The sequence below is a fragment of the Mesoplodon bidens genome (genome assembly GCF_964165515.1).
Source record: "Mesoplodon bidens genome assembly, chromosome: 4".
NCBI classification, from domain to species: domain Eukaryota; kingdom Metazoa; phylum Chordata; class Mammalia; order Artiodactyla; family Ziphiidae; genus Mesoplodon; species Mesoplodon bidens.
In genome coordinates this window covers 119,747,860-119,771,148 of record NC_138160.1, presented here as the reverse complement: position 1 = coordinate 119,771,148, position 23,289 = coordinate 119,747,860, and the positions used below count along the sequence as shown (strand labels likewise).

Below are 23,289 nucleotides of genomic sequence, written 5' to 3'. Positions count from 1 at the left end.
TTCTATTTGGCTTTAGATAACAAAATTTAATTTTAAATTAAGGCTTTTTTTCTTTAAAATAAGTTGATTTCCTGTAAAACCACAGTCCTGGGCAACCAAGGTATATATCGAAGATTGTAACTATATCACAGAGCCGGTGTTTCTTGCAGTTGAAGGAGGACACTGTCTAGGAGGAAGGACCAGAATCAGAGGAGAGGAGAGGGAGACTGCTTTATACTATATATGTACTAAAGGATTCTTACACTCTCCCCTAGGGTATATGTTCTTCCAACCCACCACTGTATATTAATCATTAACTTAGTGATCTGTTACTGATCAGATTCATATCCCTCAGCAGAACTGAGATGGAAAAAGATTAAGAGGCACCGTTTTAGGGTTTGTGTTTAGCTCAGTTTCTAAAAGCCACAAGTAACAAAGACAAAAACCAAGCTTACTCAGTTTGGATGAAGGAAGAATGATAATAAAGCAAAGGTTGGAAAAGAACAGAACTCAGCAATGATGCAGAATAATCTACAGACTCTAGCAATGTCTCAAAGTGTGGAGTATAGAGGACTTATGAGAATCTCCTGGGATATCATTTAAAATGCAGACTCCCCATTTCAGATCTGCTGAATCTGAACCTCTAAAAGTGGGGCTGCAAACCTCAATTTTAAAAAGTATCCCAAGTCTTGAGACTTACAGCTAGAGAGACAGATTTAAAATCCCATTTTCTTTAACAAATCCAGGGAGAAAAAAATAACTTTATCTGAACTAACACTCAGCTTTACATTCTTGATAGGAGCCACAGGTATTATATAAACTGAGTAAAAGTTTACATTTTCAAATAGTATTTTGTGAAAGAAATTTATTTACTTTCTTCAAAATAGAATGAATATATAACAATTTCTCATTCCAAAAGCCAATAAAAAAGATACTTAATAAGCATTATGGTTAAGAGTGGCTTGACACTGAAAAATTTATTTTAGATGGCCTAAATTAATTGTGAAGCAATCACAACTTATTCCTAATTTAAAAATTAAGCACTGCTCCTGAGTGTAAACAAATCTCTCTGGATTACAATGGATATTAAATTTGCTTGACTTTTAAAAGCATCAGGCACAAATTCCACACATTTTTTTTCAAAAGAAATGTTTGTTTATCAACAAGTATTCACCTTCTTAAAAGACAATCTTAGAACAAGGTTACATGAGAGGATTTTAAGAAGAAAATTTTAATTTTATAGAAATTAGGGCATGAGCAATATAGTAAATGTTTCACTAAACTGTTTTTTTGTTGTTTATTTGAGGATTCTATAGAAAAAAATCCAATATATCACCCTAAATCTGAGTTTCAGATTTTTGTTGAACAAAGTTGAATACAAAGGGCTTTATGACTGAGACTTTCTCTCTGGGTTATCTTAACTCCCTCAATAAGGGAGAATGCAAAAACTATCTGAATAAGAAAATCTATTTTAACCTAAGAGATTTTTTTTTTTTTAGGAATACCACATAAAAAGAATACTAAGGAAGCAAACTACTAGTAATGTAAATCTCTTTTTATTGGAACTTCATAATCTTTTTCAATTGAAGAGGATTTCCTTTGTCACCCAACAGGGTCCTGGAACTTCTTGACTGGAATTCAGATATCCAGAGTTCTGGTTACCTACATCATCTATTCTTTATGTAGTAGCTTACAAGCATCAAAGGCCACCCTCACCTGATGCTTGGCCGGATCTATGCCCTCCAAAATAGTCTTCATGTCCTCCTGCTTGTCCTGTGAAAGGAAAAAGAAGAACTCACGGATCTTATTCCAAAAACGAAAATCACATTTGGCCATGAAGACCTTGTGACCAGTACTTCAGGTGCTGGGCGTTATTAACTCAGGATCTTCAACTGAAAAGATTCTCATCTGTAGAGACCATAATCTCATGAACAGAGTATGATTTTTAAGTATGATAATACGGTTCTCTACCAATATAACTTCAATATAAACCTTAACATATGCAGACATAATTCTGCTAAAGTTTTTGAATTCATGCCTTTATCTCCAAATACAACTAAAACCACAGAAAATAGAGCAGTATCTTAATATCTAACCAAGGAAAATAATTTAATCAAAAGATTTGCGAATATCAGAAGCTGAGAGATAAAAGTAGGGAAAATACTGTATGATTAAATAGTTCTGTAGTACCTCCTCCACCCATTATAAATGAACTTAGTGCTCACACTTTTCAACTAAAACAGGAGACTTGAAAGAACTTGAGAGATGGAATATCTGTATTTTCTCTAGATCTAGTCTCCAGACAGGGGGAAAGTACTCAAAGATGAGACGGGGAGATGGTTGAAGAAACAGTAATAAGAATTGCAATCACTGACCAGGATCAACTATTATCTCCAAATAAAAGAAATGTGGCCTAGAGAAGGCTTCACCCTAAGTCACTCCTACCTCCTACCCTGGATGATATGCTTACCCTAAGGGGATGCATGCTCCTATGGTAGAGATTTAGTGAGAAAGTATTCTGAGTCAACTCTATGATTTGAACAAGCTGACTGTTAAAGCTCACTTCTCCCTTCCTCATCCCCATTTGATTTTCAACAAAGACAAGCTCCATTCAAATAAGAATAAATAAGCACAAAGTATCCAACACAGAACCTATTAAGAAGTTCCTACAAAAATGGAAACAAAATTTTAGTCAAATATTCCCTTGTACTTTCAAAAATATTAAAGAGAATATGAACGCTTTAACTAGTGGAACAAAGTGATATAACAGCAAGAGGAAACTTAAAACTGAGTTGGGGGCACTTCCCTGGTGGCACAGTGGTTAAGAATCTGCCTGCCAATGCAGGGGACATGGGTTCGAGCCCTGCTCCGGGAAGATCCCACATGCCACGGAGCAAGTATGCCCGTGCACCACAACTATTGAGCCCACGAGCCGCAACTACTGAAGTCCGCACATCTAGAGCCTGTGCTCCACAACAAGAGAAGCCACCACAATAAGACGCCTGTGCACTACAACGAAGACCCAACACAGCCAAAAATAAATAAATAAATAAAAAAGAAGTGAGTTGGGGGACTTCCCTGGTGGCGCAGTGGTTAGGAATCTGCCTGCCAATGCAGGGGACACGTGTTCGAACCCTGGTCCAGGAAGATCCCATATGCCACGGAGCAACTAAGCCTGTGTGCCACAACTACTGAGCCCGCACTCTAGAGCCCGTGAGCCACAACTAGTGAGCCCACGTGCCACAACTACTGAAGTCCGCACATCTAGAGCCTGTGCTCCACAACAAGAGAAGCCACCGCAATGAGAAGCCTGCGCATTTCAACAAAGAGCAGCCCCCGCTCGCTGCAACTAGAGAAAAGCCCGTGTGCAGCAATGAAGACCCAACGCAGCCAAAAATAAATAAATAAATTTATCAGGAAAAAAAAGTGAGTTGGAAGAGCAGAAGATACTAAGTAATGATGAAACCACAAAAACCACATTAGAAGCAGCAAGAAGTATACAGAAAAAATAGTGACCTGGTGGATGAGCTTAAGAAAGAAACAATACAGAGGAAAAGGACAAAGAAATGAAAAGAATCAGACATAAAGATAATAAGGGAGATTCAATATATGGATAATAAATGTCCCAGAAGAAAACAGAACAGAAAAAGAAGTATTCAAGGCTGTAATAGAAAAAAACTGGAGAAGGATGAGGAGGAGGAGAAAGAAAAGGAGAGGGGAGAGAGGATGAACTAAAATCTTTAAATAGAAAGCACTCACGGTTTTCCAGGAAAAACTATTATAAAATAATAAACACCAAGACACATCCTGGGGAAATCATAGAGGTTTAAGTATAATGAAAGAATCTTATGATAATCCAGGCAGAAAGGAAATCACTTACATATAATGGGGAATATTCTAGCAGGTTTTGGCAATATTTAATACCAGAAGACAGTAGAATAGAGGGCTTAGAATTTTGAGGGGAAAAAACAAGTGATTCATTAATTTTATATTTAGCTACATTCATTTATAAATATAACATACAGTAATATCAAAAATGCAAGCACCTGTGAACTCCTTCTTTTGGTTGAGGAAAGTAAATTCAAAACAAAATACCAGTATCAGCCAGCCAAAAGGTAAGTCAAGTTCAGGAAATCAGGAATTCAGAGTCTACATAATATGAAAGACTAGTAAGGTAAACACTGAATCTACCTAAATATACAGTTAAAGTTAAACAACTTTGAGAAATAATAGGGTCATAAAACAGAATGTAAATGTTATAAAATCACGACAATGTAATAATAAAATAACTCATGAAAATCCTATGGTGGAAGACACATTAATCTCCTCTCCAGAATGGAGTCAATAAACATTGTCTAAATATTTGATTTTTTAAAAATCAGTTTTTTAAAAGAAATTAACAAAATATTTCAAAATTTGCATTTGTAAATGATGTCTGAATAAATACTTTTCCATGAAGTAACTTTATACCTGTGTTTTATATAGTTCAAAAATTAGTTCAGCAATTAGTGAGCAGCTCATAGGTCTGCTTGGAACACAGGGATTTTTTTAGATAAAAGAAACATGGGGACTATGATCAGAGATTAGAAAATTAAACCATAAAAAAAGGAAGGAAGGAAGAAGGAAAGGGAAGGGAGGGGAAATCTAACCCATGTTAATGAGAATATAAGAATCAGGAGACCTCAATTGTTAGTAGAAGTATAGACTAGTTCATCAGCATTTTTGTACAGTTTTGCAGCAGCTATCAAACTTTTAGATGTGGACCCTCTGAAAACCGGCAATTTCACTTCTAGGAATTTATCCCTATAGATATATTCACAAAAGTAGCAAAAATACATAAATGTGCATAACAATATTTAGTGCAGTACCATTTGTAATACTTAAAAATTATAATAACCCAGATGTTTATGAATAAATAAATGGTTAATAAATTATATAGAACACTGGGTACCTGTGAAAAAGAATGAGAAATCTTAGGAACTGACAGAAAAATATTATATTAAAAAGAAAAAAGTTTCAGAACAGTATATGTGGTAACAAATCTATTCATATAAAAAAGACATATAGCCCACATACACAGAATATATATGTGCTTGAATGTATAGAAATGTTGAAAGACACACAACATATTGCTTAAATTAAAAAAAAATCTTACAAAAGAGGATATAGAAAAGAAATAGAAATCCTCTATTTCCTAAGATTTAATATAGATAACAAACTGATCCTTCAAAATTTTTATTTCTTTTAAGGTAAGTCCATATCAAATCTAATTTCCAGGATTAAGAACCGGAGGGTGCTAATGTATCCATGTCCAAATCACCCAGTTTCCACTAGCTCAACTATTCTAGGAAAAGGCCCCCCAAAGTTCATTTGGCTAGAACACAGTCTAAGAAAAGCAACAAGGGTCAAAGAGCTTACTTCATGGTTAGGGAGGAAAATCAGTGATAGACCAGTACAACATATTCAAGGGGTGCAATTTACTCAGTGCAGAAGTGCTTCGACTTTCATTCCAACATTAAAATAATAAACCTTTAAAAGTTATGATCAATTCTACAGAGAAAATTAGTATACTAAAAATCAAAATTCCATTTCAGTAAGGAATTATACAAAGCACTAAGCATTAATTAGAATATGTTTCTTTCAAGATGTAAATTTTCATCATACATATATAAAATATCTCTGGAAGGATACAAGTAGTGAACAACATTGACTGCCAACAGAGAGGGAAACTGGGTGCCCATGGGATATTTTATACTCTATGAATTTTGAACCATGTAAAAGTATTACATATTACCTATTTAAAAATAAGAAAAGGGCTTCCCTGGTGGTGCAGTGCTTGAGAGTACGCCTGCCGAGGCAGGGGACACGGGTTCGTGCCCCGGTCCCGGAAGATCCCACATGCCGCGGGGCGGCTGGGCCCGTGAGCCATGGCTGCTGAGCCTGCGCGTCCGGAGCCTGTGCTCCACAACGGGAGAGGCCAGAACAGTGAGAGGCCCGCGTACCGCAAAAAATAAAAAATAACTGATTTGCATAGGACCAACTATTATTCAATATGGCAAAGACCCAGAATTAGCAACACTGTGTGCCCACCACACTTCTTTAGGTTGGTTCTATTTATTTTCTTTGATCTACTGCATCTAAAGCAGATTTATTATGAGCTTAAAGAGAGAAACCATGTCCTATCTTGTCCTTGGAAAAACCTCTCTGTCTTCCACCCCTATTTTCAAGGTGGCTAACATCTCAAAGTAAAACGGTATTTCTAAATTCCTTGTCTCTCACTGGGCATTACCTATGTATACTTGAAAGCCAAAGCTGAAAAAACACTCCTAAAGAAAGGAAATTTTGAAAAGTTGAAGGCATATAAGATGAGAAGAAGAGGATGTAACAAAAGTTTATTCTGCTACTCAAAATAAAGTTTAACCAAAGGAAAAGAAGAATAAATTCGTAATTGAACAATTCCAAAGATAACTGGAGAGATTTTATTCTTACGAAAATAGTTTACTTACAATAAAAATCCATGTTAAGGAAACTCTTCCTACTTCTTTGACAGTATTTAAGTAGGATAAAATACTGATAGTAAAAAGATAGGGTGGGAGAGATAATGATTTAGCATTATAATGCCAAATTATTCTTTACTGGGGTGGCCTTACCACATTACTGTGTTTTCTAGGGATTAGTAACTTTTATCTATTAAAATATTTTATAATAAGCTAAATCTGCTAATTATTAATTATAAATAATGCCCAAAATTAAGTAATTAAAGATACATTTAATATACCCAAAGAGAGAATAATTTGTGTAACACATCACTATTATTATGACTCACACCTTAAAATTTCATTTTCTTCAAGATTCCCATAGCACTTTACACATTCTTGGGCTAAGTACTCATCTAGTCCATCTGATACCTCCAAACAGGTAGCTAGTTAACCTGTTCTTTAAAAATCATAAAATTAGATTTCTTAAGCCACATCATTAAAGATCTTCTGGTCCAAACCCCTCATAAAATAAAGGAAAGCGGGGAGATGAGAAAGAAAAACAAAAGAAGGCTAGGGAATCTAAGTGATTTGCCCTAGGACACCCAGCATAGTCAAAGAAAGAATATTTACAGCACTTGGGTAAAACAGTCCAGAAAATAACACTAGATTTCATTTTACAGATGAGAATATTGAGGCAACTATTTACTTATAGACCAGTGACCTGATGGCTGTGATGAAAATTCCGGTGTCTTGTCTAATGCTCAGTAGCATCTCTAATGTTGAGTTCTTTCTAAATAACTAAGTGTAGCCTTTGTCATTCATTAGCCTTCCATTCAGATACAGGATTACAGGATGCCTTCCACAGGTATTTCTTCCTTTTAGTAGATTTACTTTCAAATAGCAATGAAGGCCTGTAACATGCTAAAGTGGATCATAAAAAATCTTTATGTGAACACAACTAGAATATATTTACCTTCTCTAATATCTATGTCAGTTGTTTATTATGGGAAATATTACTTGAGTTCCTCTTCTAGAAATGAAAGGCCAAGGAGCTGTAGAGAAGGAAGGAATACTAATTTATGGGATTTATATATCACTCTCCCTTTCCAACCTTAGCTTTGCTGGCAAATACATGTGAAGGAAATTCCACAGATGACAAATATTTATTTTATCTCAACAAATGTATCAAGGTTTTAGTGCTGAAATTAACATGCCATGATGAAAAGAGAAAGATTCCATCATCTTTACAAATGGTTTGAAAACCAGAAACACCACCAAATCAAAGCAACTCTGTACAAACTTCAAGTTATAAGTAAGTACTAGGGATGTATTATACAACATGATAAATATAATTAACACTGCTGTATGTTATATATGAAAGTTGTTAAGAGAGCAAATCCTAAGAGATCTCATGACAAGGAATAAATTTTTTTTCTATTTCTTTAATTTTGTATCTATATGAGATGACAGAGGTTCCTAAATTTATTGTGATAATCACAAGTTAAACTTATACAGTACTGTATGCCAATTATATCTTAATAAACCTGGAAGAAAAAAAATAAATAAAAAATAAAACACAACAAAAACTCCTACTATATATATATGTATATATATATATATATGTATATATATACATATATATATATATATATAAAACAGAAAAACAAAACAACACTGACATGTTAACCAACACTGTTGCCACCTAAACATCCTATTATTAGGGCCTTTGGAAACTCTGACCTGATGCAGTCATCTTTCATAGAGATGGATCATCTCTGTAACAATAACATGGTTGGGCATGGAAGCCAGGAAAACATAGATAACAAAGTAAGTCAAAATTAAAAGCAAGCAAGAGAAAAAAAGAAAGAAGCAGAGTAGGGTTTTACAATCCAAGTTATACTGTTGAATAGTTAACTATGCAAATTCTCCACCTTGAACACAAAAGTAATAGTAAAGAGGGGGCTAGAGGACTGTGGTAAAAGAAATCAAGCCATATAAATGCTTTAGCTGAAGTAAGCTATCAAGATACGAATAAGAATGAAATACTAAAACTCTGCCTTTTGGTCTAAAGACCAGTAACTGGGGAGAATGGCCTAAAGTAATAATTATACAGGACACCAGGAGTGACTCAAAGACAATGGAACTGAATCAACTTCAGTTTTCGTTTTTTTTAATATTGCAGATGTCAATTTTATTTTTATTTATTATTTTTTTTGGCCACGCCTCACGGCATATGGGATCTTAGTTCCCAGACCAGGGATTGAACCCATGCCCCCTGCAGTGGAAGTGTGGAGTTTTAACCACTGGACCACCAGGAGAGTCACTCAATTTCGATTTTTAAATGGTGTTTATTGGTTATTTCTGGTCAAGCAGTTCAATAACAAACTTGTAAGGACACATAGTATATTCCTTTTCAGAGAAATAAGATTAGTTTCCAAAGGCTGGTTTATTTATTTTTTCTTTTTTTTTAAATTTCTTTTAGATTTTAAGTATACTACAGAATGCTAATGTGTTTTAATACAAACTTTCTTACAATGGGTTTACATCATATTATACTTGTAATCACACCAAATACTAAAAACTAATTTGGGCCCAATAAACAAAAGATGCTATGCAGAGAAAGAAAGTACATAAAGGAATAATCTTTATTTCAATATATAATTATTCCCATTACAGTGGTAACAAGAGGTGCAACTATATGGAAGATATGGATTAGGTGATTTGTTCAAGGCTCTCTGCTTATTGAGTAGTTAAAATGATTTTGCATATTAAATAGGGAGAATTTTCAAAAAGAACTCTGGAATTAATGGACAATTTTTGATTTCATTTAATTTTTGATTTCCAAAAGGAACATTTTAAGTGGCTTATTTAAGAGAACTAACCTAGTCCAAAGGTTTTTAATAATGGATTATTCAAATTTATGCAATTATTACAAAGGTAGACAAGTTACATATCAATCCATAACCTTCTAAATATGATGGATATTCAGGGTTTTTTTTTTTACTGGAAATATCAAATATTTTTTCATTTTAAATATTTTTAAAACAAGAAAAAATAAAATTTCAAATAACTAAGTTTCAGATGAGAACATGCACATATTTTGAGGATCTACCTGAAAATGCTCAATATACTAACAGTTCTGGTTGTGGATTTTTAAAAAAGCATTAAATAAAAAACTGTCTAGATTTCCTTTAAAACTAAGTTCTAAACTATACCTACTACACATGTAGAATAAAAAGCCTTAAAACCTCTCAGTTTCATCTCAGGAAACAATATAAGAAATCCAAATTGTTGCATTACATTTTTATAAAATTGTGATTAATATCCTAACTGATTCTACAGAGTATTTTTTAAAATGAGAGACAACAACTTTTAAGCTCTTTAAAAAATATGTAATAACAGCCTTAAATTGTGGCAAAAGTTAAGCTCTAAAAATCTAACAGAGCATGGTCCAGATTGTGTTTCAAAGGTTGACTTGTGCGTTCTTATTTAAAACCGAAGGTAAAAATAGTTCCCCCCAAAATGAAGGTTCTCAGCTAGCCCACGAAAACAAACAAACAAACAATTTAACTTAAAGAACTACCAAACCTAGATATCAAGAATACATCTATGGGATGCCAGAAATGGAATACATCTCCACTCCACGCAATGGGAGTGTAGTCTTCCAATTCCAAACCACTGGAGGAAATTACTACAGTCCTAAGCAGATACTAGGAGGTGACAGAAAAGAATGAAGGACAAGAAAGGTGCTACTGTCTTTTTAGGTCCAGCTAGCAAGAATTATCAGTTATTTTCTTCCTCAGGACTCAGGGACTGATCTGCCTGCTTTACTCACTTCTTGTTTTTGACTAGGTCTTTTGTTTCCCGCCTATGGCTTATAGTAAAGCCTAAAATTATTTATAGGTTTTAAATATCAAACTTACTATGCTTTTCCATACTTTCCACATTTTCTATAAAGAACAAGAATTGCTTTTTACAATCAGGAAAATAACTAATATTAAAAGTGAAATATCTCTCCACAGATAGCAAAAGCATAAAATAGGAATACATTTTTTAAAGTGAAAAATTAATATATGAAATAATTCAAAAGGAGAAAAAATTATGCACGTGAAATTATTAAATCTAGCAGTATTTACAACAGTGAAAAATAAAAAGCAAGTCAAAAGTTCAATAATAAGTGAATGATTATGGCTCATCAACTTGATGGAATATTATGCACAAGTTATAAATATAGAGAATATGTAGCAAAATGGAAAAGATTATGACAGAACACACATTCTGGAAAATAGAAAAAAACTGTACTGTACTATGATTATAATTACATGTATATATGAATGCAAAGACGGTTTGCAAAAGAGAAAAAGTTACGTTCGAATAACAGTATTACCTTTGTACTTAAGGTAAATATTTATCTGAGCCATTTTTTAATCTTATATTTTGAATGTAAAACAGTATGGTAAATTCAAATCTTTCAATCTGCTTATTTAATGAAATTCTTCTAGGGAATTTTAATCACAATTTACCTAATTCCAGAAAACTATAAAAATAAAAAACAGAAAACAACTATTTTATTTTCTATTTTTAAATGCCCTTTGTTTTAAAGGGCATTTAAAAATATTTCATAACAAATTTTTAACTTTGTCAAAAATCAATAAGGTTTTGCTATACTTTAAAGTGCATTTAACAGATAATTCCTCTTTTCCTATTTAACATTTTTAGAAGAACTAGCAAATTAGTCAAGAAAGTAACTTAGCTATGGAAAAATGGAAGAAGGAAGAATTTTGATAAGAATTCAGAGGATAAGAGTATTAAACTTTGCTTATATATCTAAGCTTCTAGGCTCTACCCTGTTTATTCCAAGTGATGAAATGCTTCAATTCTTAATTTTTAGATGACCCAAAGCAACTCTAAAAAAAGGAATGAGATAAAGAAAGAAGGCAGAAGATTAAGATCTACTTAACATATCCATCATAATTTTCACACGAAGAAAGTATACCTCTTAGAAATTCTAACTGGCAGATCCTAATTAATGAGAATGAATGCTAGTCTTATCACTACAATATTTATTATTAGTAGAAATGATGATAAATAAATAGCATAATTACACTATACACTTATTATAGTCAATAATTATTTTCCAACAATGTTCTCAGGTATTTTGGGGGGGAATGACTGTTATTGGAAATGGTTTAAAAGACAATACTTGCACAGTTTTTTCTAAATAACTGAAATTAATAAAGTTAATTCTCTACAGCATTTATAACTATGCGTGTCTCACACAGATTTTTAAGAAATACAAAAGGGAATTCTGGAAGAAATTCTAGAGAGCAGTTCAAAATACTCTCACAAAATAAAAATTAGTCAAAGCAAACATTTCAGCAAGAAGCATAAACCTTTAAGTGGGATATTATTTATAATTTCCCACAGTTGTAAGGATTATTACACATATGAACCTGCCATCTAATTTGAAACTTTGAAAAGCCAAAATAGAAGATATTAAAAGAACAGAAAAAGAATGAAATGCTGTAATAATGTTGTTAGGAAGATGACAGTAGCTTTATTTTAAATGTCTAACTAATTAGAAAAACAAAAAAAATCACTCAAAGTGATCTGACAGGTTATTCTATGTTGCAAACATATCATTGAATTTATATGTCTAATAAAGGGCAGTTAAAAAGGTTCAAGAATGTCAAATGGGACTGGGGTGAGAGGAATAAAGAAACAAATATTTTTACCTAGGAAAAGAAACAGCATATGCTCTTTTAAAAACTATTTTCAAATACATTTAATAAATGCAACAACTAGAACAAGTAGCCAAACTTTTAAAAGTTATTTTATACAAAGCATGCACACTATTGATCTTCTTTACTAGTGTTTTCTAAATGTTAAAAATAAAGGAGTATTAACATTTACACAAAAATATTTGAAATTAAAAATATCTTACTAAATCAGCCCCTGCTTGAAGTAAAACATCTGCAACATCCGTATGTCCATTTTCACAAGCGTAGGTTAAGGCTGTGTCTCCTGTTGCTGTTGTAGCATGAACGTTAGCACCTGGCAAACAAAAAAATTACACATTTACTTTATGAATTTTATAATTTGGTGAAACTCATCAACTCTAAATATGAAAATATCAGATTTTAAGAATCCTAATTTTCCTTTAAATGTTTTGGAAAAATGCTTTTAGCCACACAGAAAGGAACTATACCAAATGATTAAAAAATACAATAATCTGGACTTCCCTGGTGGCACAGTGGTTAAGAATCCGCCTGCCAATGCAGGGGACACGGGTTTGAGCCCTGGTCCGGGAAGATCCCACATGCCGCAGAGCAACTAAGCCCATGCGCCACAACGACTGAGCCTGTGCTCTAGAGCCCGCGACCCACAACTACTGAGCCACGTGCTGCAACTACTGAAGTCCGCGTGCCTAGAGCCTGTGCTCCGCAACAAGAGAAGCTACCGCAATGGGAAGCCCACACACTACAACAAAGAGTAGCCCCCCCTCGACGCAACCAGAGAAAAACCCGCGCACAGCAACAAAGACCCAACGCAGCCAAAATAAATAAATAAATAAATTTATTTTTAAAAATAATAATAGTAATCTGCCTATACATCCCCAGTAAGATATACCCTAAGAAATAAAAGGGCTGCTAAAGCCAAAAATATCAAACAGTTTTCAGAAATCATATTGACAGTAGTTTTGGTTTCTATTCTATGGATATTGTGGTAAAAATCAAATGAGTAAGCCTTTGGTGAGTGAAATTAGGGGCATGGCTGAGAGAAAACACAGATAAGATTGCTGAAGTTAAGTAAAACCGTATGGTTCTGAATTGGAAGTACTGACATGAATTCATGTTGTATTATTATCTGTAAGAAAAATATTTCCTCACTCTGACCAACTAAAAAGGCCTAGAGACAATGAAAGATCAAGCCGAAATAGCATCTCTAGCTAAGATTGTGATCTCTAAGTACCATATCCTACTAAATGAAATTAGGGCTTCTTAAAGAAATAATTGGTTCCAAGACTGGGGGAGAATCTGTATAAGATGGTCCTGAAACACCTAGCAATATCAAAAAGCAAGGAAACAGAGACTATAATGAGGTCACACCAAAAGGATTTAGGAGCTAAACTTATTGACCAAAGATAGTGAAACTGTCTTTCAGCAATTTTTACATCAAAAAGAATGAGGACTATGATAGAATAAAAGCCATCATGTATGTTTAAATCTAGAAGTTCAAAATCATGTTCCAATCAAAAACAAAAAAACCACTTCATTGGTCACCAGTGAAGGATACTAGGGGTCCACCTCATTATTTGGGGTGAGGGGGGGAGAGGAAAGGGGGGGAAAAATCAAACATTTATACTACTGTTCCTAAATGATTTATACCTAAGAGTAACCAAATAGTTGATGAAGGGAAGTTTCTCTTTACAGACATATTTCTGCTAATAAACAAGGAAGGAATAATAGCATTTAGAATATTACCACTTTGTAACCTTTAACGAATTAATGGATCTAAGCAATGATCATCAATATCTAATAATCAAAAAGAGAGACAATCAGACATTTACTACCTCCTGAAGAAAGTACACAAATATTACCCGTGAAGTAGTCTTAAAAACAAAACAGAACAAAACAAACATACATCATACCTGAATTCAATCAAGTCTCTAGATCTAAGTACTACTTATAGAAAATCCAAGGGACAGAAAAACAAGTTAAATGAAATCGTGGAGGTGCAATTAGCAAAATCCATACTCTGGGAAGCCTAAAGGATAAACATTTCATGTCTTCAACCAAAACTTGCAAGGGAAAAAAAAAAGAAAGATGATGAAGAGCCCATAAATTAAAGGGACTTAAGAGATGTATTGATCAAGACTTACTGTATGAATCTTATTTGAATCCTAATTCAAAAAAGTCATTAAATGCACACATACACATTTATAAGACTATCAGGAAAATATGAAAACTGCCTGGATATTTAATGACACCAAGGAATTATTATTTTAAAATTTTATGTAAGGAAATGGTACTGTGGTTACTCTTTTTGTGTGTGTGTGGTATGCGGGCCTCTCACTGTTGTGGCCTCTCCCGTTGCGGAGCACAGGCTCCGGACGCGCAGGCTCAGCGGCCACGGCTCACGGGCCCAGCCACTCCGCAGCATGTTGGATCCTCCCGGACCAGGGCACGAACCCATGTCCCCTGCATCGGCAGGCGGACTCTCAACCACTGTGCCAATAGGGAAGCCCTTTGTGGTTACTTTTAAAAGAGACTGTCTTTTAGAGATACATACTGAAATATTAATTGATAATTTATAAAAACAAATTTATTTTCAAATTTAAAAAATTTAAATGTTAATTTTAAAATGTTTTTATAACTATGTGTGGAGACGGATATTAACTAGACTTATTCTGGTGGTGATTTCACAATATACACAAATATCAAATCATTATCTTGTACACCTGAAACTAATATAATGTTGTATGTCAATTACCTCTCAATAAAAAAATTTAATGTTTAATTATTTTTAATAAATATTATATAAAAATAAGTGGGGGATATAGAGGAAGTAGAGATGAAATGAGATTCTTAAAGCTGGGTGATGGGTTCTTAGGATTCATCATATTTTCTAAATGTTTGAAAAAATGCCACAACAAAAGGTTTTTAAATTTTTTTTAAAAAACTGTATAGGCAATGTATTAAAAGACTTGTTGGATTCTTCTTTAGTGCTACACTATAAGAAGAAATGCATGTAAATAAATCACACTCTAATCTGGAAAAAAATTGTTTTAGGTAGTGATCACATAAAAAGTGATTCTCAGGCCCCCAAAATAGTTCCAGAAACTACCTACTTCAAATTAGCAAAAGTAGCTAAATATGAGAATCAGTGGTGATGCAACAGAAAAAACAATGTCAGGAGTTCTAAGTTTGAATATTGGCCCTGTCACTTATTAGCTTGATTTGCTTAGGGAAGTTATGTAACATGACTGTACACATGAGCTGAGCAGAATGTCTGGTGATTTCTTAGTTAACATTATTTATTCCTTTTTTTTTTTTTTTTTTTTGCGGTACGCAGGCCTCTCACTGTTGTGGCCTCTCCCGTTGCGGAGCACAGGCTCCGGACGCACAGGCCCAGCGACCATGGCTCACGGGCCCAGCCGCTCCGTGCCACGTGGGATCCTCTCAAGCCCCTATTTATTCCTTCTTTTAAATGCCTCTTAACAATATCTTGACTACTTAAAGGGATGTGGGGAGAATGAAGACTGATAAGCACCGGTAAAGAAAGACTCCTGAATGGGACACAGACAGTTACAGAAAATAATGAAGGAAAAATGACTGGATAATGCACATACATTTACTAACTACAGCAAATAATAGTATTTGAGTCAAGGAAGAGGTCAGCCTGTATGGTTGGTTTGTAAATTGGTTCAAAATCTAAACAATCATCTAAACCATTAATGATCTGGATTAAGAAATTATTGCAATAATAATTCAAAGGAATAATTGATGCTGGGCTATAATCAAATTAATATTAACAATAAAGGATGAATAAAGTTTTGCTAAATATTTTATTTTCCTTTATGTATTAATTTCTTTATATGTCAAGTTTTAAACAACTTATTAGATATGGATAAAAAATTTTATACTACTTCTAAAGGATATATAAAGGTTTATATCTGTCTGGATCAATTTTTTCTGATATATCCTTAACTTGCTCTATATAAAACTACAAATATTCTATGTAAAAAAACTTACTTCTTACCACTGGTTAACAATATATAAAGCACAAATTATTTTAAAACTAAATACTTCTGGGACTTCCCTGGTAGTCCAGTGGTTAAGAATCCACTTTCCGCAGGGACGCCGGTTCGTTCCCTGGTCGGGGATCTAAGATCCCACATGCCACGGGGCAACTAAGCCCACGTACTCTAGAGCTCGCGTGCCATACTGGAGAGCCCATTCGCCACAACTACTGGGCCCACACACTCTGGAGCCCACATGCCACAACTAGAGAGAAGCCTGCATGCCGCAAGGAAGAGCCCGCACCACAACAAAGATCCCTCACGCTGCAATGAAGATCCTGCATGCCACAACTAAGACCCAATGCAGCCAAATAAATATTTAAAAACAAATAAACAACCCCCCCCAAAAACTAAATACTTCTGCCAAAAAAAAACATTCCCACTTGTTCGTTCATTCTTTCTTTTTTATTGAGAAGTCAGAAATGTCAAGAAATGAACAGGCTTAAGGGTATCAAATTACAACCTCTATGTCATCCCCACCTCCTCTTATTAATAGACACTAGGAGGAACTAACTTCTCCCCTCCAAAAGCCACAAACATTCAATGGAAAGATAAGGTCAATGGGAAGCCTTACAGTCACCAAGTAAACATTAATAACTCTAAGAAACCTTCTAAAAAAATGACATTTTTGGAGATTTAAAAGCCTAAGAAGAGAGTTAAATTATGGATCTGTCTTGCAACTTTTGTAGAAAGTTGAAAAAGTTATGGTTAATTGTTAAAGTTATGAAAGCAATATAAAAGTCTTTTTCTAAAAGGCGTTTTTAAAGCCACATACCAGCAGCCAGTAAATATTTAACCAACTCCAGGTGTCCCTCCTGAGAAGCTTCCATCAGAGGTGTGGAGCAGCCAAGTTCTATGTCAGCCCCTGCCTTAATCAGGAAGTCTGCAACTTCAGAAAATCCTCCACAGCAAGCCAACGTCAGAGCAGTTTCTTGGGTTTCTTCTGTCTGAGCATTTATATTTGCTCCTGAGGAAAGCATGAAAATAGATAAAACTAGTTACAAAAGACTTACAATAAAGTGTTCTGATTTGTGATAATTATCTTTTCTCTGCTTCTGGGGCTCCTTCCAGGGTGTTGATAATTTATTGTACCATCAATGCAAAAAAATCTTAGTTGTAGTAAACTTCAGGGATACTGACACAAAAAAACCAAAGGAAATCGATTTTTAAATTTAGGAAGTAAAACTATTTTACCTTGTGCTAAGAGTAGTGCAACCATCTCTTCATGTCCTTCCCGAGCAGCTTCCATCAAGGGAGTGTATCCTTCATCATTAACTTCCTCAAGATTTGCGCCCCTCTCAATAAGTAGAGCTGCCAATTCAACGTGTCCTCCACAGGCAGCTAGCGTTAATGGAGACTCAAATGAATCTGCAGGCATATTCACTTGAGCACCACTATCCAAAAGCAAACGTGCCACCTCTACATGTCCATCCTGCAGATTTTCAGAAGTAAAACAAGAAGAAAGGAATTTTTGTTTTGTTTTGTTTTGATATTTTTTAAGTGGGAGAAGAAAAGCAAGAGATTGAGGAAAGACAAGAGGAAAAAAAAGGAGAGGCAGCTTAGAGGCATATATATTACCATGACCATCTGAACAATTTTTGATATCTATCTTACCAAAAGTCCATTAAAATTATTTTATCTTACTTTTGAGCAAGCCCAAAATTTTCCACAAGAATCAGACTTGTGAGACACAGTTAAACTCCAAATAATTTTGAATTTGCACATTCTTTGAAGTTCAAAAAATTGTTAAATCCATAGTCAACAGTAACTCAAAATAAAATAATTACTGTTTATACTACAGTCAGAGTCAAATATAGCGATAGCCTCAAACTTAGGTGTCATGTTTAAGTGTAGAAACTGTGTTAGATCTATTTAAGGAAAAAAGACTTCACAAAAAGTAACACAACAAATTTTGTGAAGTCATTACCACTTGGGATTATGTCACCAAGGTAAATCCCTGTGGACTGATACTACCCTATATTTTTTCTCATCACTAACTTGTTGTAATGAGGCAAAGAATTTTACAAAGATGTAAAAATAAGTCGTATTCATTTGTAAATAATTTTACCATGAGCCCATCTGCATAGACAGTAAGGCAATTAACAATATTCTCATGGAACATATCCATTCTATCCCTCTATCATCATACATACATTTCTTTAGTTTCAAATTCTATGCTACAAAATTTTATGTAACTCCTTAACTCCTGTTGTGCATATAAAGACAAATGGTATTGTTCTTTATTTCAAACATGACCCAAATATTGTTAATGAAAAGTAAAGACTGAGTACAAAAATAAGGTTTTATAAGGTTGGGCAATTCTTTTACTAAAGAATTAATTAAATAAACCTTAATTAAATATTAGGTTTCAGTATCCTTCTAGAGTTTCATTATACTTAACTAAATGACTAACTTAGCTGTAACCACTTTTGACATGATGTCAAAAACAAATGACTTCACATTAAAATTTCAGTCTTACTAATACTTCAAATATATGTAAAATAAAATATATTTTAACCAAATTCCTGTATTGAGTTACTTGGTGTTTGATATACAAATCTAATTGAAAAGAAAACAAGGGTTTATGAATGCCCACAGATCAGGGAACTACTATTGCACCCAGCTTCTCTAGGCTCCCAAGAAATTGTTTTGCTTGAATTTACTTTAATTTTTGAAGAGTCTTTATATACTCTGCTAACATATCTTGAGTACATACCTTACAGAGGAATTGTACTAAGCACTTTTTTTATGTTAATGAACAATATTATTTCTAACAAAGGAAAACAGAATAACAAAATAAGAAATTAAAGAAAGAATAATCCACTCTTAAAGGCCTAATATCATTATTAGAATTTTTTTAAATTCTAAGACTTTAGTCTTAGCCTTTGAGCAGTAGCTGGGATTGGACTTACTCTCTATCATAAACAACTATAAAAATTGGGGGAAAAAGATAAAACAACTGGAGGCACTGGACAGCAACCAAGCTAGGGCTAGGGTTATGATAACTTAAAGAAGGGAACATTTGAGATGCTCCCTTTTTTTTAAATAAAATATATTTTTATTTTTTAAACATTTTTATTGGAGTATAATTGCTTTACAATGGTGCACCAGTTTCTGCTTTATAACAAAGTGAATCAGCTATACATATACATATATCCTCATATCTCCTCCCTCTTGCATCTCCCTCCCACCCTCCCTATCCCATCCCTCTATGTGGTCACAAAGCACTGAGTTGATCTCCCTGTACTATGCGGCTGCTTCCCACTAGCTATCTATTTTACATTTGGTAGTATATGTAAGTCCATGTCACTCTCTCACTTTGTCCCAGCTTAACCTTCCCCCTCCCTGTATCCTCAAGTCCATTCTCTCTACATCTGCATCCTTATTCCTGTCCTGCCCCTAGGTTCTTCAGAACAATTTTTTTTTTTTAGATTCCATATATGTGTTAGCATATGGTATTTGTTTTTCCCTTTCTGACTTACTTCACTCTGTATGACAGACTCTAGGTCCATCCACCTCACTACAAATCTCAATTTCGTTTCTTTTTATGGCTCAGTAATATTCCATTGTATATATGTGCCACATCTTCTTTATCCATTCATCTCTTGATGGACACTTAGGTTGATTCCATGTCCTAGCTATTGTAAACAGAGCTGCAATGAACACTGTGATACATGACTCTTTTTGAATTATGGTTTTCTCAGGGTATATGCCCAGTAGTAGGATTGCCGAGTCATATGGTAGTTATATTTTTAGTTTTTTAAGGAACCTCCATACTGTTCTCCATAGTGGCTGTATCAATTTGCATTCCCACCAACAGTGCAAGAGGGTTCCCTTTTTTCCACACCTTCTCCAGCATTTATTGTTTGTAGATTTTTTGATGATGGCCATTCTGACTGGTGTGAGGTGATACCTCATTGTAGTTTTGATTTGCATATCTCTAATGATTAGTGATGTTGAGCATCTTTTCATGTGTTTGTTGGCAATCTGTATATCTTCTTTGGAGAAATGTCTATCAAGGCCTTCTGCCCATTTTTGGACTGGGTTGTTTGTTTTTTGATATTGAGCTGCATGAGCTGCTTGTAAATTGTGGAGATTAATCCTTTGTCAGTTGCTTCATTTGCAAATATTTTCTCCCATTCTGAGGGTTGTCTTTTGGTCTTGTTTATGGTTTCCTTTGCTATGCAAAAGCTTTTAAGTTTCATTAGGTCCCATTTGTTTATTTTTATTTTTATTTCCATTTCTCTAGGAGGGGGGTCTAAAAGGATCTTGTTGTGATTTATGTCATAGAGTGTTCTTCCTATGTTTTCCTCTAGGAGCTTGATAGTGTCTGGCCTTACATTTAGGTCTTTAATCCATTTTGAGTTTATTTTTGTGTATGGTGTTAGGAAGTGTTCTAATTTCATTCTTTTACATGTAGCTGTCCAGTTTTCTCAGCACCACTTATTGAAGAGGCTGTCTTTTCTCCACTGTATATTCTTGCCTCCTTTATCAAAGATAAGGTGACCATATGTACGTGGGCTTATCTCTGGGCTTTCTATCCTGTTCCATTGATCTATATTTCTGTTTTTGTGCCAGTACCATACTGTCTTGATTACTGTAGCTTTGTGGTATAGTCTGAAGTAAGGGAGCCTGATTCCTCCAGCTCTATTTTTCTTTCTCAGGATTGCTTTGGCTATTCGGGGTCTTTTGTGCTTCCATACAAATTGTGAAATTTTTGGTTCTAGTTCTGTGAAAGATGCCATTGGTAGTTTGATAGGGATTGCATTGAATCTGTAGATTGCTTTGGGTAGTATAGTCATTTTCACAATGTTGATTCTTCCAATCCAAGAACATGGTATATCTCTCCATCTGTTTGTATCATCTTTAATTTCTTTCACCAGTGTCTTATAGTTTTCTGCATATAGGTCTTTTGTCTTCTTAGGTAGCTTTATTCCTAGGTACTTCATTCTTTTTGTTGCAATGGCAAATGGGAGTGTTTCCTTAATTTCTCTTTCAGATTTTTCATCATTAGTGTATAGGAATGCAAGAGATTTTTGTGCATTAATTTTGTATCCTGCTACTTTACCAAATTCATTGATTAGCTCTAGTAGTTTTCTGGTAGAGTCTTTAGGATTCTCTATGTATAGTATCATGTCATCTGCAAACAGTAAAGTGACAGCTTTACTTCTTCTTTTCTGATTTGGATTCCTTTTATTTCTTTTTCTTCTCTGATTGCTGTGGCTAAAACTTCCAAAACTATGTTGACTAATAGTGGTGAGAGTGGGCAACCTTGTCTTGTTCCTGATCTTAGTGAAAATGGTTTCAGATTTTCACCATTGAGAATGATGTTGGCTGTGGGTTTGTCATATATGGCCTTTATTATGTTGAGGTAAGTTCCCTCTATGCCTACTTTCTGCAGGGTTTTTATCATAAATGGGTGTTGAATTTTGTCAAAAGCTTTTTCTGGGCTTCCCTGGTGGTGCAGTGGTTGAGAGTCCACCTGCCAATGCAGGGGACGTGGGTTCGTGCCCTGGTCCAGGAAGATCCCACATGCTGCGGAGAGGCTGGGCCTGTGAGCCATAGCCGCTGAGCCTGCGCATCCGGAGCCTGTGCTCCGCAACAGGAGAGGCCACGGCAGTGAGAGGCCTGCGTACCGCAAAAAAAAAAAAAAAAAGCTTTTTCTGCATCTATTGAGATGATCATATGGTTTTTTTTTTTTTTATGTTTGGGGTAGGAGTTTATTAATTTATTTATTTACTTTTGCTGTGTTGGGTCTTCGTTTCTGTGCGAGGGCTTTCTCTAGTTGTGGCAAGCGGGGGCCACTCTTCATCGCGGTGCGCCAACCTCTCACTATCGCGGCCTCTCTTTTTTTTTTTTTTTTTTTTTGCGGTAGGCGGGCCTCTCACTGTTGTGGCCTCTCCCCTTGCAGAGCACAGGCTCCGGATGCGCAGGCTCAGCAGCCATGGCTCACGGGCCTAGCCGCTCTGCGGCATGTGGGATCTTCCCAGACCGGGGCACGAACCCGTGTCCCCTGCATCGGCAGGCGGACTCTCAACCACTGCGCCACCAGGGAAGCCCCGCGGCCTCTCTTTTTGCGGAGCACAGGCTCCAGACGCGCAGGCTCAGTAGTTGTGGCTCACGGGCCTAGTTGCTCCGCGGCATGTGGGATTCTCCCAGACCAGGGCTCGAACCCGTGTCCCCTGCATTAGCAGGCAGATTCTCAACCACTGCGCCACCAGGGAAGCCCCGATCATATGGTTTTTATCCTTCAATTTGTTAATATGGTGTGTCACACTGATCGATTTGCATATACTGAAGAATCCTTGCATTCCTGGGATAAACCCCACTTGATCATGGTGTATGATCCTTTTAACGTGCTGCTGGATTCTGTTTGCTAGTATTTTGTTGAGGATTTTTGCATCTATGTTCATCAGCAATATTGGCCTATAGTTTTCTTTCTTTGTGACATCTTTGTCTGGTTTTGGTATCAGGGTGATGGTGGTCTTGTAGAATGAGTTTGGGAGTGTTCCTCCCTCTGCTATATTTTCGAAGAGTTTGAGAAGGATAGGTGTTAGCTCTTCTCAAAATGTTTGATAGAATTTGCCTGTGAAGCCATCTGGTCCTGGGCTTTTGTTTGCTGGAAGATTTTTAATCACAGTCTCAATTTCAGTGCTTGTGACTGGTCTGTTTATATTTTCTATTTCTTCCTGGTTCAGTCTCAGTAGGCTGTACTTTTCTAAGAATGTGTCCATTTCTTCCAGGTTGTCCATTTTATTGGCATACAGTTGCTTGTAGTAATCTCTCATGATCCTTTGTATTTCTTCAGTGTCAGTTGTTACTTCTCCTTTTTCATTTCTTTTTTTTTTTTTTTTTTTTTTTTTGCGGTATGCGGGCCTCTCACTGTTGTGGCCTCTCCCGTTGCGGAGCACAGGCTCCGACGTGCAGGCTCAGCGGCCATGGCTCACGGGCCTAGCCACTCCGCAGCATGTGGGATCTTCCCAGACCGGGGCATGAACCCGTGTCCCCTGCATCGGCAGGCGGACTCTC

At 35.3% G+C, this 23,289-nt stretch overlaps 1 protein-coding gene across 11 annotated transcripts in view; it reads right to left on the bottom strand.

Annotated features, from left to right (window-relative positions):
• The window catches only part of LOC308616912 (ankyrin repeat and KH domain-containing protein 1), a 123,905-nt gene that overhangs the window by 61,036 nt on the left and 39,580 nt on the right, over positions 1–23,289 (bottom strand). For 6 of the 11 annotated variants that reach the window (XM_081233419.1, XM_081233422.1, XM_081233428.1 and 3 more), the window contains exons 8-11: positions 17,455–17,692; positions 17,036–17,227; positions 12,403–12,512; positions 1,696–1,752 (exon numbers count right to left, since the gene is read on the bottom strand). In XM_081233419.1, coding sequence (XP_081089545.1) covers positions 1,696–1,752; positions 12,403–12,512; positions 17,036–17,227; positions 17,455–17,692 — 597 coding nt within the window. Of the gene's footprint in view, positions 1–1,519; positions 1,753–12,402; positions 12,513–17,035; positions 17,228–17,454; positions 17,693–23,289 lie in introns of those variants that run through there. The other 5 variants (XM_081233423.1, XM_081233424.1, XM_081233426.1 and 2 more) reach the window with 2 other exon arrangements.